The sequence below is a fragment of the Rhinichthys klamathensis genome, unplaced genomic scaffold (genome assembly GCF_029890125.1).
Source record: "Rhinichthys klamathensis goyatoka isolate OS25496 unplaced genomic scaffold, OSU_Roscu_1.1 h1tg000035l_1, whole genome shotgun sequence".
Lineage (NCBI taxonomy): Eukaryota > Metazoa > Chordata > Actinopteri > Cypriniformes > Leuciscidae > Rhinichthys > Rhinichthys klamathensis.
In genome coordinates this window covers 6486881-6506199 of record NW_026606583.1, presented here as the reverse complement: position 1 = coordinate 6506199, position 19319 = coordinate 6486881, and the positions used below count along the sequence as shown (strand labels likewise).

General features: G+C 38.2%; 1 protein-coding gene across 1 annotated transcript in view; it reads left to right on the top strand.

Moving 5' to 3' along the window:
- Positions 1-9008, top strand: part of LOC130080441 (integrin alpha-X-like) — a 41417-nt gene extending 32409 nt beyond the window's left edge. The window contains exons 20-32 of the mRNA XM_056245787.1: positions 604-677; positions 830-971; positions 1196-1298; positions 3453-3475; positions 3897-3976; positions 4111-4197; positions 4317-4395; positions 4491-4586; positions 4877-4957; positions 5111-5221; positions 5295-5405; positions 5539-5649; positions 8796-9008. Coding sequence (XP_056101762.1) covers positions 604-677; positions 830-971; positions 1196-1298; positions 3453-3475; positions 3897-3976; positions 4111-4197; positions 4317-4395; positions 4491-4586; positions 4877-4957; positions 5111-5221; positions 5295-5405; positions 5539-5649; positions 8796-8882 — 1185 coding nt within the window. The 3' untranslated portion in view covers positions 8883-9008. The remainder of the gene's footprint in view (positions 1-603; positions 678-829; positions 972-1195; positions 1299-3452; positions 3476-3896; positions 3977-4110; positions 4198-4316; positions 4396-4490; positions 4587-4876; positions 4958-5110; positions 5222-5294; positions 5406-5538; positions 5650-8795) is intronic.
- The last annotated feature ends 10311 nt before the right edge of the window (positions 9009-19319 follow it).

Sequence of the window (19319 nt, the reverse complement as noted above, 5' to 3'; positions counted from 1 at the left end):
ATGTCTTGACTTCATGCTGACCGAGTTTCGTGCCGTTTGTTTGAATTCTCTAGGAGGAGTATTTCACATTCCATTGCGTGTGTTTTACCAACAACCCTAAATAGCCGACTTCCTGTTGGGCTGGGGTAAAAAGTAAGAGTGTGAAGTATATATGAAACGAGGAGATCTACATGTGTACCAAGTTTCAAATTATTACATGCAAGCGTGTTTGATTTATGGACCATGTTTTCGGACCCCGTTCCAGGGGGCGCTGTCGAGCCCCCCTGCCACGCCCGGGTACCATCTTCAGCCCGGCCCTGATGGCCGCGGGTTCTGACATGTGTGCAAAGTTTCAGGAGTTTTTGAGCATGTTAAGGCCTCCAAAAGTGTCCAAAAGGTAGCAGAAAAATAATAAGAAGAATAATAAATAATCCTAAGGAAAACAATAGGGCCTTCGCCCTTTGGGCTTGGGCCCTAATAATCCTAAGGAAAACAATAGGGCCTTCGCCTTTTCAAGGCTTGGGCCCTAATAATAATAAATAATCCTAAGGAAAACAATAGGGCCTTCGCCCTTTGGGCTTGGGCCCTAAAAATTCTTATTTTTATTCTAACCTCATATTACAGTTAAATTATGAGATAAACTGTGGATCAGACAACCTTTGTGTTGACAACCTCAAAGTGGACTTCAGCTTTGATGGGTAAGTTAATGGTGAAGCCACAAGTTAATTTAACTGTCATCAAACATAATTCTTTAATGCTCCACCCACCAGCAATTGGCGGATGGTCGTGTAGTCTCTGCCCTAAAATTGGTGCAGTTTAACTCTGCGTCTCCTCTGTTTCTGTCATTTAGATCTACAAACATAGAGGTTGGGATAATGCAGGAGCTCAACGTGACCGTGTTTGTAGAGAACAGAGGAGAAAACTCATACAATACTCTCTTCACCCTCAGCTACCCCTTTGGACTTTCCTACAGGAGAATTATGCCTCGAGTGGTAAGGCAGGACGATGTTCATGGCATGGGGTTAAAAACAGCAAGTTAATTGTTTTACAAGTTTAGTAGTTAAAGTGCATGATTTTCTTTGAGGAATATCTATCCATCTTTCAAACTCCCTGTCCAATTTAGGGTTACAGGGATGCCAGAGCCTAAATAAAATATTATACAGTAGGCTGCTACACTATATGATCAAGAAACCCATTTTTTTTTCTGTTTGAGCAGGGCAGAGTGGATTGCCGTTCTTTAGATGGCATGCAAGGAGTTTCAGCAGGGGAGACCATCTGTCGAGTCAACAACCCTCTATTTGGAGGAAACACTTCTGTGAGTTGAAATCTATGTGAACAAACACACAAACAGCTGTCACTGTATGTTACCGAAAGTGTAACCACACATAAAAACCCACAACACAATGTAGAGATGCGTTTGTGCAGCGCAGAACGGCTCTCTCGTACTGTATGACGTGACAGACAAAGTCGTCCTGTCTGGTTCCGTTCACACAGTTCGGGTTTTCCAATAATGTGGTCCTGAAAATGTACAGATGTGAGTTCTGTTATAGAATGTGGTTGTCACTCCCATAAATAACCTGAACTGTGAGTGAACAGAACCGGGTAACACTTTAGAATACTGTATCTTACTTACTGCATAACTAATAAGGAATTATCAAAGAACTAGTAGGTAATTCTTCATTAACTACTTATTCACTGCTGTTAACTACTAAGGAAGATGTGTTAACTAATCAGTATGTAATAGAATTTTATGATTGTGTTAAGTTACAGTTAGTTAATCAATAACTAATGAATTCTGGCATACCTCCTGAAGACCATTAATTATCTACTAATTAAGGTTCAAGAAAAATAACTAAGTAGTAACTAATGAACAGTCATACAAAACTAACCTCAGATTAGTTTTTATATTTTGTATACAGTACTGTGTGTGTCTGTTTTCCTCAGCATAGAATGCCATTGAGTAAATTCATGTATTTTAGGCAACAACTGAGGCGAACTGAAAATATAGGGAACTTATTAGTAATTAATAAATAATTATTAGATAATTCACCAGGAATTATTTATAATCTGGAACAGTATTCTAAAGTGAAAATACAGGGAACTCATTAGTAATCAATAAAGAATTATCAAAGAATTATCCAGGAATTAGGCTACTTTTAACCTGAAACAGTGTTCAAAAGTGAAAATATAGGGAATTTATTAGTAATTAATAAATAATTATTAGATAATTCTTCAGGAATTACTTAGAACATGGAACAGTTCTAAAGTGAAAATATAGGGAACCCATTAGTAATTAATAAAGAATTATCAAATAACTATCCAGGAATTAGGCAACTGATAACCTGAAACGGTGTTCTAAAGTGAAAATATAGGGAACTTATTGGTAATTAATAAAAAATTATTAGATAATTCTTCAGGAATTACTTATAACCTGAAACAGTATTCTAAAGTGAAAATATAGGGAACCCATTAGTAATTAATAAAGAATTACCACATACTTCTGACTCAAATAAAACTTACTGTTAAAAAAACACTATTAACGTAATCACCTTTGTAAAATACACGACAATGACTCGTTTAAGCTACATGATATCTTCCTTTATTTCAGATGATATTTTGTTTTAACATGTATACTGCCTACATTTAAACTTGTTTAACAAACATTTATAATCAAAAGTTCAACCTTTAAAAGTAATTCAAGTAATCAACTGTTCTCGCGTCTCCACGGTAGTGTTGCTGGATCTCTTGCGGGAGCTGGGCTCGTGTTCGGCGGGGAAACTGCTTAACTTCAGACCGCCACCCTGCATTTCACTGCCCATAAACAAACAGTGCACAGCTCTAAGAACATATTTAACATCTGATGTAAATAGATTTACTATATTTATGAATAAAATAATTTGTTTGATGCAAGGGATCAGGCGTTTCCATCACGCAAAAAAGAGGCTTACTGACATCGCGTCCTTGTATGTTGCCTTGCATAAAATAAAATGATTTACAGCACAGTAATGATTTTAGATTAAATAAAACGTACACAAACCTGTTTTTCGCAGAAGAAATGCACCAAATCGGCGGCGCTGAGAACTCTCTAGAAGAGGATGCAAATGCCCGCGCTCTTGCATCACCAAATCACTGTAAAATGTGGCCTACCATGATATTGCCGGAACTTGAATGGTGCAAAATAAGTTTAAAATGTATAAGAACTAAGTATAATAATATGCTGTTTACTTTTTAAGTACTTTAAAAATTAATTACCTTTGTACTTTTACTAAGGTAATTTTGAAAATGGCCTAATTATAAGTGTACTGGAGTAATATTTTATTGGGGTATCTTTACTTTTACTCAAGTACTTGATTTGTGTACTTCTTCCACCACTACAATGCTAAAAAAAAAACTGGATTATTGTAGTGACTACTGTGTATGACTGTTCATTAGTAGTTACTTCATAGTTATTTTTCTTGAACCTTAATTAATAGATATAATGGTAGTTCTTCAGGAGGTATGACAGAATTCATTAGTTATTGATTAACTAACTGTTACTTAACACAATCATAAAATTATATTACATACTGATTAGTTAACAGCAGTGAAGAAGTAGTTAATGAAGAATTACCTACTAGTTCTTCAATAATTCCTTATTAGTTATGCAGTAAGTAAGATACAGTATTCTAAAGTGTTACCCAGAACCGTATTAAGGACTCAAAAACAGTACTGACAACTGTGTTCTGTTGCTGTGCTAACGTGGCCTTAATGAGTGACTGAGAAACTCAAGGGTTGAATTCTATCTGGTTAAACTTTTAACCACTGGCTCACCGCGGACTTTTGGACCCTAATATAGACACACATTGGAAAGTTTTTTTAAGCATCCTCTTTGTTTTTTAAAAGTTTTATAATGATTATTTCTTACCTCATTGTTGCAGGCCGTGTTTCACATTATTTACAGTATTAATAAAGAAAGTCATTTTGACCAAAAGGTGACATTCAATGCATCTGTTACCAGGTATGGTGTTCATTTTTACTTTTATAGTCAAGTGGTCTGTAGTATGTTCAGTGCTAATTGTAATCTATGTCAAATGTATTTGAATTTCATTTACATGCATAGTAGCACAAACTAAAATGTTCTGTCATTTCCAGTGGAAATACAAATCACTCTGAAAACAGTGAACTATTAAAAACGAGAAACATCAGTGTAAAACATGCAATCTATGTTGCCTTGTTGAGGTCAGTGCTTTTATTTTTGCTGTAGTATGTTTAGAGTTCTGTTTTTGACATTTGACATTTTGCTTTTCTCTCATTTCTATTCATAACCTCATCTACTGTGTTCTGTGTTTCTCCTACAGACATACGGATTCCAGCATTTACATAAATTTCACGAGTGGAAAAAACAATCTGGGAAAACCAGTGAAACAGATATTGGAGGTGAAGATGCTTCTTCCTTTATTTCACCTCATATCCGTACTGAAACAAAATCAGTTGTCTGTATCAATAAATCTCCCTCTGTTTATGTCTCTAAGGTGAAGAATGAGTTTAGAGAGCTAAATTTAACAGTTTTCATTAGAGTACCTGTAAAACTGGGAGCTGAAAACATCTGGGCTGACAATAAGTTGAAGGTAAAAGCGTATGCAAAGTATGAATCAAGGAGAAATAAACAAGAAGACCTTTAGCGCAAATGCTTTGTCATTATTGTAGTCCATATTTTCGTGGTCCAAATGTACATATTTATGCACTAAAATTGTCTGTCAAACCTGGACAACATACTTTTTTGGCCGAAGACAATACAAAAATAATCAATTTTGTTCCATTGAAAAACGTCTTGTGAGTTTGGATTGGCATGAAGACAACAGTATTTGTGGGTGAACTATCACTTTAAGTGTTACAAATATGTTTTTCTATATAAAAGATTCCAGATTGCTTTAGGGAAGAAGATGAACAACCCACCACTAGTGATTTTCTTAAAGTGCTCAAAAAGAAAAATGTATTTGTGAGTAATTTTTAACTTAATCATTTATTTATTACCTTTTTATTTGAAATTTTGAATAAATGATATACTTTAAATGTAAATAATTTGTCAAATTAAACTTGTTTGATTTGAATTCAACACTGTTAAACATGTTGTAATATGTCTTTCTGCCAGAACTGCTCTGTGGCGGTGTGTGCAGTGTTCAGGTGTGATGTGAATCTGATGAGAAATGAAAGGAAGTTCTATAATATCTCTAGCAATGTGAGCTCTGGATGGATTGAGCAGGTATCTGAAGTTACTGGGTGTTGAAATCTTTGTTAGAAAAAAGATATCTTCACAATATTTATTATTTTTATAGATCGGGGCTAGGTCTGCTTCTTTTGAGTTGGTCAGTACAGCATCTCTGAATTATGATGAGGACAAATATACGTACTTCTCTGATTCTCTCAGCTCTGCACCAGTTTGCGAGGTAAGGAATACTTTACTAAAGCCTGTTATAATTCTCCAGCTGTTAGTGACATTTATAGCAGACTTTAACTGTCTACTAGAGATAGAGTTGTATATTCCATCTAATTGGATGAAATCTTTGTGTGCATGTGAAGGTGAACACTCAGGTGGAGGTCTATGAAGAACCCAGCCTCCTAAAGGAGGTCATTGTAGGAGTTATTGGAGGACTGTTGATCATCTCACTCATCACAGCCACCCTCTATAAGGTGCAATACACCAGCCTGTTTATAATTCATAAGTAGAGAACTTTAACAAAATATATTGCGATGGATTTTCACGATTAATACCGTTCTGAATTATAAGACATCCGTTCAGGACATCAATATAATCCCGCGGTAACTAAAGAGCCTATCCTTTAGTCGTGTCCTCAAGAGTTAGGTGATCAGTCTATATAAATTCGTATTCTATTATAGAGATAATAGATTTCCCCTTTATATTGTAAGTCTACCTTTTGCGGTACTCTTCAACCGTGTTCACACTATAACAGTTTGTAGTACATATATCACTCTATATGTTTACATGTTATATGCTGCCTCTTTGGCTAGGCTGTTTGATCAATCAAATTCAACAGTGAATTATTCTTATCTCAAAAGAATTCTCACCCCTTGATGTTGGTTCTCCCCAGAAAGAATCTTCTTGATTCAGTTGAAGGAAAGTGAACAGCACTCAATGATCCAAGGTCCAGTCAGATGATTATAATAAATGTAACAAAATTTATTAAAACAATCAAATGAAAAAGGAATACTTGTTACAGATCATAAATGAGTACTAACTAACAGATAGATACTAGCTAGGCTTGAAGCTTCTTGCCTCTGACAAATGCTGGCGTGTCAGAGTGTTGGTTGCAAGGAAGAGCGAAGAGTCCGTCTGACTCTCCTTCTTTTATAGCCAGGTTTCCACCGGTACTGGTGGTAGCTATCAGCAATTTCTTTCCGCAGATAACAGCAAACACTTTCGGTAGCTAACAGCAAGCACTTTCGGTAGCTAACAGCAATCACTTTCTGCAGCTAACAGCAAGCATACAGGTCCTTCTAAAAAAATTAGCATATTGTGATAAAGTTCATTGTTTTCCATAATGTAATGATAAAAATTAAACTTTCATATATTTTAGATTCATTGCACACCAACTGAAATATTTCAGGTCTTTTATTGTTTTAATACTGATGATTTTGGCCTACAGCTCATGAAAACCCAAAATTCCTGTCTCAAAAAATTAGCATATCATGAAAAGGGTCTCTAAACGAGCTATTAACCTAATCATCTGAATCAACTAATTAACTCTAAACACCTGCAAACGATTCCTGAGGCTTTTAAAAACTCCCAGCCTGTTTCATTACTCAAAACCACAATCATGGGTAAGACTGCCGACCTGACTGCTGTCCAGAAGGCCATCATTGACACCCTCAAGCAAGAGGGTAAGACAGAAAGACATTTCTGAACAAATAGGCTGTTCCCAGAGTGCTGTGTCAAGGCACCTCAGTGGGAAGTCTGTGGGAAGGAAAAAGTGTGGCAAAAAACGCTACACAACGAGAAGAGGTGACCGGACCCTGAGGAAGATTGTGGAGAAGGACCGATTCCAGAGCTTGGGGGACCTGCGTAAGCAGTGGACTGAGTCTGGAGTAGAAACATCCAGAGCCACCGTGCACAGGCGTGTGCAGGAAATAGGCTACAGGTGCCGCATTCCCCAGGTCAAGCCACTTTTGAACCAGAAACAGCGGCAGAAGCGCCTGACCTGGGCTACAGAGAAGCAGCACTGGACTGTTGCTCAGTTTTGCATGTCATTCGGAAATCAAGGTGCCAGAGTCTGGAGGAAGACTGGGGAGAAGGAAATGCCAAAATGCCTGAAGTCCAGTGTCAAGTACCCACAGTCAGTGATGGTCTGGAGTGCCATGTCAGCTGCTGGTGTTGGTGCACTGTGTTTTATCAAGGGCAGGGTCAATGCAGCTAGCTATCAGGAGATTTTGGAGCACTTCACGCTTCCATCTGCTGAAAAGCTTTATGGAGATGAAGATTTCATTTTTCAGCACGACCTGGCACCTGCTCACAGTGCCAAAACCACCGGTAAATGGTTTACTGACCATGGTATTACTGTGCTCAATTGGCCTGTCAGCTCTCCTGACCTGAACCCCATAGAGAATCTGTGGGATATTGTGAAGAGAAAGTTGAGAGACGCAAGACCCAACACTCTGGATGAGCTTAAGGCCGCTATCGAAGCATCCTGGGCCTCCATAACACCTCAGCAGTGCCACAGGCTGATTGCCTCCATGCCACGCCGGATTGAAGCAGTCATTTCTGCAAAAGGATTCCCGACCAAGTATTGACTATTGAGTGCATAACTGAACATAATTATTTGAAGGTTTTTTTTGTATTAAAAACACCTATTTTATTGGTCGGATGAAATATGCTAATTTTTTGAGACAGGAATTTGGGGTTTTCATGAGCTGTATGCCAAAATCATCAGTATTAAAACAATAAAAGATCTGAAATATTTCAGTTGGTGTGCAATGAATCTAAAATATATGAAAGTTTAATTTTTATCATTACATTATGGAAAATAATGAACTTTATCATAATATGCAATTTTTTTTAGAAGGACCTGTATATATGTCAGAAGTAGGGCTGTCAAATGATTAATCGTGATTAATTACATCCAAAATAAAAGGTTTTTTTTACATAATATATGTGGGTGCACTGTGTATAATTATTTTATATATATAAATACACACACATGCTTGTATATATTTAAGAAATATTTTCATGTATATACTGTATATAGATTTATATATAATTTATATTATATATAAATATAAATATTTTATATATAAATAAGATTTTTTTCTTAAATATACATGCATGTGTGTATTTATATATGTACAAAATAATTATACACAGTGCACCCACATATATTATGTAAAAAAAAAAATTTATTTTGGATGTGATTAATCGTGATTAATCATTTGACAGCCCTAGTCAGAAGATAACAGCAGGATATGTTTTAGCTAGCGGCAGCACACCCTAATTCTAAGTATATAGGAGGTGAGATAACATCAACAGTGTACTTGGAAACTGTGAAAAGCAGGGTGGGGGTCTGTGCAGCCTGTTCATGCTTAACAGCAGCTTTGTGGGTTAAAGGTTCTTCCCCTCAAACAAGTCATACATAGTTCATACATTGACCACAATCATTTATTTTATTCATTTGTACATTTCAAATGTCTATATCCCTTGATAGCCCAGATATTTCTTTTATTCTGGTCATCTTTTGAAATGGGGCATCAGAGGAAGCGATTTAAATGTCACACATATGAGCCATCTAAATCACAATATAATGATGTCTTTTCTTTTTCTCTTCTAGTCTGGGTTTTTCAAAAGAAAGGCCAAGCAGCAGATAAAGGATTTAACACAAGAAGCTGATGAACTGGAATATCTAGATAGAAATTAATGCAGCATCGATTTATTACTTTTTTTCACTTCTAATGCTTCCATCAAAATGAACAGATGTACAAAAATGTAATAGTCAATTGATTCAAATAATAATGATTCATTTCATGATTCTTTGTTTCTAACATAGCTAGGATAACCAACACATTCTCATCCTTTGGCGTCATAGGGGTGACGCCATATGACATTTCGTCGAAATCTTACGCACATGGCATCCTTTAGCGTCAACATAACACGCACTGTTATGGGTAGGTTTAGGTCTGGGGTAGGGTACGGTTATGACGCCTTGGGATCTGCGTCTCATATTGACGCTAAACGATCCCATGTGCGTTGGATTTAGACAAGCGTCACCTGTATGACGCCTTGGGTTCTGCGTCTCATATTGACGCTAAAGGATGCCATGTGCGTAAGATTTCGACGAAATGTACAAAGTGTCACATGTATGACGCCAAAGGATGAGAACGGGCTGGGATAACACACACACACACACACACACACACACACACACACACACACACTAGAGAAGGAGTGTTGATTACTAAAGAGGAGGACTCAAAAAACATCAGCCAGTTTAGAACCATCTCCTTGCTGAGTGTGGAAGGGAAGATTTTCTTCAGCATTTTAGCTAAGCGGCTAGCTGATTTCTGGAGAATAGATGTATTGACACTTCAGTGAAGAAAGCTAGCATACCAGGCCGCTTGGAGCACACCAGAGAAGCTAAGGAAAATAAGGAGGATCTGGTGGTACTGTGGTTATATTGCCCCTCAACCCGGTGCTGAAAACACTGCAGAGGCACCACGCGACTACAGCCGGAGAGTTACTTCAGGCTCAGGCTTCAGGCTCGGCTCAGCCCCGGCACATAAGCCTGCTCGTTTGCAGTCAGTAGCCTACTGGAAATTATGTCACATACAATTTGATGAAAGTGATGCTTTTGAAAACATATTTCTGACAATAAATGAAAGATTTTTGAAATGGCATGTCTATTTTGTCTCGGCGGAGCTGAGATGAGAACAATCGGAACACGGCCGTATTTTTGTTCAGCTACTTAATCTCGTTGTCAGTCGACCATGATCGCGCACCGCTCGCGCATGCGCATCTGACACGGATAAATGTACGCTGCAATAATGAATGTTCCTGGGAGACCGTGGTTGCGCGGGATGTGGATGTTCCAGAAAGTGCCCTGCATGGCCTTTAATGACAAGGTAAGGAAAATAAGACTAAATCAAAATGAAATAACCAGGACTAGGTTGACCATGTGATTTTTCTCAGGAGATGTTTTGAGCATTTTACTTCAGATACCGGATTATCAGCAAACTGCCAAGAGAACTGCTAATTTAACGTTAGCTGGCTACTTAAAATAAACTAGCAATCTATTCACTCAGCATATTTGTATTTGATCTGTGTGAATTACAGAAATATAAGTGTAACCCTTTTCTTAACCCTAGTGGTTAATTTAAATGTTAGCCAAACAAGAAAATCTGGATTCCCGGCAGTTGAATGGTGAATTGGCCGGTATTTTTCCCTTTAAAAGAAAAATTAAGTAAATTATCTTTTTTTTTCCCTAAAGCCTACCAATTACACAATACGTGTACTAAAATACTAAATTAAATAATTCTTATTTATAGTTTCCCAGAAGTCAGTACCTTGTTGAATTAATTAATTTACCAAACTCCAAAAAACACCAGAATTCAAATGTTAAGAATAATAAAAAACAAATATTTATTTTACATTAATAACCCCCTTTAAAATAAAAAAAAAACAAGAAACTACTTATTCTCTTGTAAATAAAATGTCCAACTCAACTTTCCAGCCTCAGAATTGTTTGTTCTCTCCCTTATGTTTTTTCCACTTGAATTTATACCTTTTTAACTTTCCTCCTGAAACATGTACAGCAATAAGGAAAATAAAACAATATTTCCTTCAAAACAAATTAAACACACTTGAAGATTCACAACAAAGTTTTTCTCTTTCAGTATCGTTATGCAAATCAGTTGCGAGTCAGTGACGCAGTCAAATATACGGTCGTTCGTTATCGTTGGGGCCCAGTTCGTTGGTGCACATTTACAGCTGATGAATTCAATGTAGGGCTACATTCAACAGTCCCGAAAATGAGTTCACTTACGTCCATCCGACGAAAACAGCAATGGTGAAGTCACTTACAACAAGACGAACAGTTTCACACGAGCAGTCCTGGACACGCGATGAATGCAGCTGATCCACGTCCCACGACGACGAACCAAACGATCTTTCCAGTCCCGGATAATTTCCGAAGTCCACCACGAACGTCCAATAACTCCGACACAGTTATTGACCAAGGATTTGAATGTCACTAGCTGTTAAGCCCTCATGACACACGTCTTGACTCAGCGCGTTGACTCAGATCACGGAGAAAATAACAGAAATACAAAAAAACACTTCAAATAGCTAAAATAAAATAAACAAAGCGTCGTTTCTCTACACTTTGGGCCTTATATCAAATAGAATATATTAAGTCTCCAAAATGACGCACTTCTAACTCAAGCAGTCAAATTTTTATCGTCTTCTCATGCCATGTGCGATGCTCCTCCCCCTTCACGTAACTAACGTTATGACGCAAACTTATCATGCTCAACAGTCACTGGCCAGCAATAGTACATTTACATTCAACACTATTCTCATTGGATATGAAACAAAAACATGTAGTTGCATCACATTGAAACAAACAAATAAAATGAAAAGCACAAATTTCAACATTTTAAAAATACTTTTTTTATATTTAGGGGTCCCTACATAAGACTTGCTAGACCTAAGTTACTTTTAGCTACCAAGCTCTGTGGTTAATGAAAATTAAATCAACCATTTATTCACCAACTTTCAGAGATAAATTGAAATGAGTGGAGCATATCCACCCAAGAAGAGGAAACTGACTTACTTCACTTCTAACACTCAGACATGCTGTTGAAACAGTTGCTGTAAGTAGTGCAGAATGTGAGAGAGGTTTTTCTGAAATGAATGCAATTGTTACACCTTTACGTTCCCTGCTGAGAATTGAAAATGTGTCCTCTCTAATGTTTGTTAACATTGTCGGCCCTCCATTAGCATCTTGGGACCCCACTAAATTTGTTAGAAAGTGGGTAGCAAGGAGGAGATCTGCAGAGCACCTGGCGTGTAAGAAAAGGCAGACTAATACTGAGGTGTTTGCATACCAGCCATTGTGGGAAGTAATGAAGTTATAGATGAGTGATGAGTTATAGATGTGTGTTCTCTGTACTGTTTTTAAGAATGTGTATGAAATTAAATGTAAAATCAAAATTAAATTACAAAGGTAAAACACAAATAAATTCAAATGTTGATTGTAAAACTAACCAGTGTTATCATCATTTTTATATCTTAAAGCTGCAGTCCGCAGTGTTCGCCATCTCTGTTCGAAATCTGCAATTGCAGTTATTCGCGGAATTATCAACTTTACGTGGGTTGTGTAATGAGGCAACCACTGGAGCCAGAAATCAAAACTTTGCATTTTTATGTGTGTGTGTGTGTGTGTTGTCGTAGTAAAGAGAGAGAATGGGAGAAGGAAGTTTGTATGAGGTGGACCTGGTCACCACAGACCCAAATCTTCTCAGCTGTTGCTACTGTCATATGCTGCACTGTCTCTCCATGTGGCACATTATGTTTGGCACATTGTATGGGTCACTATATCATAACAAGGTAATACAACGTGTAATCAAGTGATGACTGATTAACAGTAATGTAAATGCTAAATGTCCTAATACCTGTTGCAAAGTAAATGCTCTTAACCTTGCAGTTTTTCACATATCATGTAATACTCAATTTCTCCATTTCTTTGCACAAAACTCTCCAGAAAGTGCTATTAATTTTTTTTGCCCCCGGACCCCCCTAGGGAGAGCACCCCCACATAATGAATCCCAATTTAACCCCTGCTCCAGACTCTAACTGAACTGGTGCATTGATATAAAATTGAATAACCCCAGATAGAAGGGTTAAATTAATGATTGATGGTTCGTGCAGGTCATGTCTTATAAGTGCATAGCTATAGAAACTTGGGATTTCATCATCTCACTCTTATAACTAATCCTTTCCTCACTTTCTTTCTTTCTGCAACTCGTGTGAATGTGTGTGTGTGTGTGCGTGTGTTAGATATTAGTTTTATCTGTTAGAATAATCAAAAAAGTCTTGTTTGTATTTTAAAAAGAAGTGTTCTTGTGTTATGTGCTTACAAATTGAATGTTTTAAACTGCTGATCTTTTACCTTGCTAATAAATAGTGTTTTCACTACAGTTTGGAGATTTATGTCTGCTGCAGAGCTGATAGTTACGGCCACTTCAAATTAGCGTAAAATAAGTGACTCTTTCAAAATATAAATGATAAATTCTCTTTGAGCTAAGCTGACCTGTTTCCCTTACATTGGTTTCTTTTGTGTATAGCAAAAATCTTTTGCATCTATTTTTAATATAAACAATAATAGACCATTGCACCTTATTACGTCGCACTATATGTGCATAGTTTGCCCATTTGTTTATATAGTTTGCACTTTTGTATGCTGTCTGTTACTGCTGTTTGCACCTTGTATTGCGCAGGTTACTGCAAATAAAGAACAATAACATAACTTTATGAGTAATTTCACTAAAAGTAACTGTTTTTCAACATCAATCAGCTCCAACTCCAACATAATCCACTCAGTTTCAGTCGCCATTGTTTGTAGTATCCAAACTAAAAAACAGCGGTGAAGAAACTCAACACAGTGGAACATAAGCCCTATTCGCACGGGATTAGTATTATCTTGGGACCTCGTGTGAATTTGAAATTACCCACCCACATCTGAATTTCGTGTGGCGCATTCGCACGGGATAACCGAAGCCTGTGATTTTACTCGAATTTACTGACTTATCTCCCGGATATGATGTCATTAGGCCATTGCTTGGAAATGTTTTGTCGTTATTATATGTCTAGCTGTATGCTTTATCATTAACAGAAGAATTGTCCTTACCGTATGCTGCTATGCATGTCATTCATCTCCATCTACCCAGGTAGCAAAGAATTCTGGCCCAGATTTGGCATGTGTCTGGCACAGCTGGCATTCATCCGGCACTGGCATACAGCATGTGGGCCAAACATGGCCCGGGTTTGGCAGAGATGGCACTGGATTTAAGACGGCACCCAAGACATGGGCCAGATATCAAATGGAGTATTTGGCCCAGATGTCAAATATAGATATGTGGGCCATATATGTATGGCCGATCTTGAGCCACATTTAAAATCATTTAAAAATATTTTTGAGTAAAATCCCAATGTTTTCCCATACAGAAAAGTAATATATTCACATATATGTGAAACACTGTAAAATATATTTTACAGTGAAAATGTTAACATGTTATTTAACAATGTTATGCATTTTAAAAATATATTTTCAAAATGTATTTCAATATATTTTACAGTGTTTCACATATTTGTGAATATATTACTTTTCAGATAGGCTTCTCAAAGGTTCAACATGTTTTATTATGCAGTTTTAAAAATAATGAATGAAATAATGATATAAATAATGTAGACCTCTTCTGTATTAGAAAAATAAATAATAAATAAATACTTCCAAATTGAACAAAAAATGCTCTCACAAACTTACAAAAACTCCCTCTTTATCCTGTTTTTCTTCCGCATCCTCTTTGTTTGCCCATCTATATTTTGTTGTAGAGCTGATCTTTCCCAGCAGTTTTTTGTTGCTTATCAAATAAGCATGAAAGTATAATGGCCCAATGAAAAATAATGAAAACCAGGACATTTTCATCACTCTATAAAAAACAGCCAACACAGGACGTGAAAACAGGACATGTCCTGGGAAAACAGGACGTCACCCTAAGTTGTGGCGCGTTTGGTCTGCGCAGCTGCCCCGGACCGGTGCCGCACCCGCAGGCGGACTGTCACAGTCGAAGCTACAGACAAGTCTGGCGCAGAGTTGGTGCAGATCTGCATATTGAGTGCGACTGCTGCGCGAATCTACTGATTCGAAAACGGACCTGGCACAGATGTAAATGCTGTCTGGGTAAGTTTCAAGCATTATTGTTCACCATTATGATCAGGAAGTAACTCTCATAATACAATGAAATGGATAACTATATAGAATTATATTACACAAAATCAATGTTTTAAAATGCTTATTGTACTATACCTTAATGTATCATTATAAAACGTATAAAGTATGACGTTTCGTGTGTAATAATGCCGTTTCGTGTCTAAGCAAATTACGCTCCAAAACGTTAGGTGGCGTTACTCGGTTTAGAACGTAACCTCCGCCCCTCACTTCCGGTCCTGGCGCTGGTGTTAGAACCTAAGCTCCGCCCCTTACTTCCGGTTCTGGCGCTGGGGTTCTGAAACTGGTGGTGCTGCGGGTCTGCAGCTGGATACTATTGGTTTTGGCGGAATAATTGCAGAGCAATGCAGACAGAACGCAGAAGTATAAATGGTTGTTGATGGCACAGTGGATAAGACACATGCCTTTGGTGTGAGAGACCCGGGTTCAAATCCACTGTGAGACACCAATGTGTCCCTGAGCAAGACACTTAACCCCTAGTTGCTCCAGAGGCGTGTGATCTCTGACATTTTTATAGCAATTGTAAGTCGCTTTGGATAAAAGCGTCAGCTAAATGAATAAATGTAAAATGTAAATGTATAAATGCTCATCTCCGTGTGGGCTAGTAAATATTACTGAAAATGGCCGATTATGCATTTTATATTGTAATATCTGTGTAAGTTTTGTTCTGTGTAAAATAAAATCTGGGTGTAAATGGTCCTCTTTCTGACATAAATGCAAAAGTAGCTAGTACAACAGAGCATCCTGTGGATCAAGCACATCAGCATCTTTGTTTTATTTTCGTTTCATCTTCTTTTGTATTTTGGTTAGGTCTAGATTTCTCTGCAGTTGCTGTGTGTTGTAAAAAAAAAAGAAAGAAAAAAAGCTGAATATCTATTCAGCCAACACTACAGCAAGCTGGAAATACCGTAGGCTATTATCTGCCAAATTGCAGATTCGACAACTTCTTATGCAAATGACTTTCATGTGCAATGCTGCCTACAGATGCCCTGTCCAAATACCCAAACTTGCCTTCTTGGCCACCTGAGAGTGCGTGCACGCGACAGGAAGTACGTAATTATTTATTTATTTATTTTTTTAAATGCAAAGAAAAAGAAAAAGAGCAAAATGCAAAAAATAAAAAAGCTCTGTAAACACTTGCATTTTTTGCAACACTATAAGTGTGTCCCATCAGGTAAGCAAATGTTCTACACACACTTGCAGTCTTTACGCCTACTTGAACACTTGGGCCAAATACAGGAAATCCATCATGTAAGTAGACAAGTGGTCAAGTGCAAAGACCCTGGGTGCTTCTCAATATCCCTCCTCGTTTCCTCGCTCCTCCGTCCTCCGACCTGGAAACCGATCGAGCTCAGCCATCTTGAAGGACATCTTAATTCTCTAATTGCACCGTGAGGAGGCGAGGATCGATGAGTGAGGAAGCTTCCAGAGGAGCTATGAGCGAGGAGACACAGGTGTTTCCTATGCGGAAGTCTTTGTTGTCTAGAAACCACACACATATAAATTCACCTCCCCCTTCACACCTGTCACAATCATTTTAATTTATGCTTTACCTTTGCAGTGTAATTAAAATTATATATCACACATATATCATCGGGGCATCTTACTTTTATCTTTATTATTTCTTAATTTCTTAAATAACCAAACTTTTTAACAACAGAAGGGCAGATCCTTTGAGCGCAGCTGATGACGCAGTGAAGTGACGCTCGAGTGATCAAGAATATTCCAATATAAAAAATACAATTTACTTTCTTTCCTTGCAGTCTTCCCTCGCATCCTGAAGGGGGTGGAGCTGAGACGCGAGGAAAGGAACGAGGATATTTGGACAGGGCTGTAAGTCACCTCCAGTAAAGTGCACACTTGTCCAACATATTATAAGTTTTCCAACGCAGCACGGATGTTTTGTACTCGTTCCAATATATTAATTGTAGCCTACGGATTTCGCCTGTAAAGCGTACTCGTCCAACATAAAGTTTGTGAGGGAAGGGCATAAAAATAGTAAAACGCGTCAAACAGTTTAGAAATTCTCAACTTTATGCACATAAGGAGTAGCCTGACTTCGTCATACTCATATTCTAGTCAGAATGTGAGTCTGATACTGCTCCATAAGGCTTTGATTATGAGGCGTGTCTTAATCGAACCAGGAAAAAACAAAACTCTGCACTCAATTGGATAGACCTACAACCAATCAGAGCAACGCAGTAAGTGACGATGTTGAGCGACAGTTGTCAACAGAACTGAACGGCACTCACTCTGGAAAAAATATGTTTAAAAAAAATGAGTGTTAACGACCTTTGCCGGTGTTGCAAAAATTATTTAAGGATTCAAGGAGTACTTGCAAACTCGAACAATATTTTTGAAAGAAAGAAAAAAGGTGAATGATGAACAAGTTCTCCGTTTAGGATTAGATCTCGACAATAAAGCCTGCAAATCTTCTCGCATTTGTCGGTCATGTCTCAATTTCATATAACGGTTGGAGCGCGACTTGACTAATTTTAATAAATGGAGAGACGACGAAAGAGACCAGGATGAAGAAGCGTGTTCATTTGAGTCTTCTGAGAAAAGAGACCGGGAGCCTAACTTACCCCTTCCAAAACGCCCAGGGCTCTGAAGAAGTTTTGCCCCAATCCTTCAACTCCTACCGGTACAAGAACGCCAAAAAGCATACATGAGGTAATAAGCTTTTTATTTAATTTTTACCTAAGGAGAAACCACAATGATAACTGGGGTTCCCTTTCGTAGTCACTCCGAGTTACGTCGGATGAAGGAGAATGGGGGTTTCGCCAGAAAGCCTATCATCTTCGAGTATTAAAAAACGAGCCTATGGCAATGAAATGCCATGGGTCTGCGGAATTTGCATAATGTATCTCCGCCCCACCGCGTGGGTATTTAAGGAGAGACACCTGCAACAGCAGATCATGTTTTCGCTTCGGAGCCAAGAGCATCTCTTCACTCCACAAGCCAAATCCTGAGTTTTCTCAGTGACTACATCTCTTCGAGACGAGCGAACTCTCCGGTGTTGGTGTGACGGCGGTATCCAGCGAGTTTCACATTGCCTGCGAGCTGAGCAGTGGTCTGCCAGTCTGTGTGTTCTCCCTGGTCGCTTCAACATCCGCAGAGTTTTTCCTCTCACTAAAGAGCTGCACGCGGCACGTCTTTTTAAAGACGCGTCTTTCTAAATGTAACCTCTAGGGGCCCTGTCACAACCAGACGCTCGCGGCTAAGCGACCGTAAGGATTTTAAATGTTTACCAGCAGGCTATCCCGATAAAGGGAAATAAAAGGAAAGAGAGAGGGACTGGAGTATTATAAAAATAGAAAATTTATTTGGTTCTCTGAATAGACACACAGAAAACCGACATTCAGGCCTCTGGGTATCAGAGTCATGGCCGGGGACAACAAAATCCAGGATCAAGGTGTTGGGATAAATAAAAAAAAAGCAACACTCAAACACAGAATAAATAGGGCACGTCACAAATCACATGCACAAATATAACCCCAAAAAATAATTCACATTCATAAACCAGTGGCCACACAACAAAATTGTTATCCCCCCCCTACCCAGGATATTGCACCAACCCAATGGCCTAAGATACAAACATTACATATATCAACATGAAACATACAGCAACACACGCGGGAGAGACTGAGAGTTTAGACCTTTCTCCCACACACACTCGGACACACGCGCACAGCTGAATCCTAAAAAAACAAAAGCACAGGAAAAACAGTGGCCAGGATAGCATATGCCGCTCCTCCTGCAAAGAACAATTACAATGTTATACAAATGATTATACAGGTCGGCATCAGAACTGTGCCTAATTTGTAACCTGTACATCAATGGGCTGGGAATTACTTAAGCTGTAAAAGATCTTCAATTTAAACAAGCAATCGGAGCAGGGCAAGAGGCTAAAGTAGCCTATATTACTAACCTGTATGAACAAACCACAGCGTCAAGCCAAAAATTTGGTTATTTATAATACTGTAGCGATCGCTTTACTCCGTCTGATTTTTACTCGTACATTCCCAGACCAACTATAATACAAAACATAGCAAATCAACAGAACTACATACGTATACACAAACGTTCCATAACAAGGATATCCAAACGTGAGGGAGAAAGGGAGCCAATAAACTTACGTTCTCAGCACAACAAACGCTCTCGGCAAACTTGTAGTAATCACTCCAAACCCGGAACTAATAAACAAAACATTAGTCAATAAAAGTTCATCACAGCCAGTACCTAACAAGCAGAAAGACCAAACGCTGCTCATCAATAAAACAGGAGACTTACATCCTCGTTGAAACACGCCAACACAATTCGCAGCCGATGAGGGCTCGCGAAGACAGG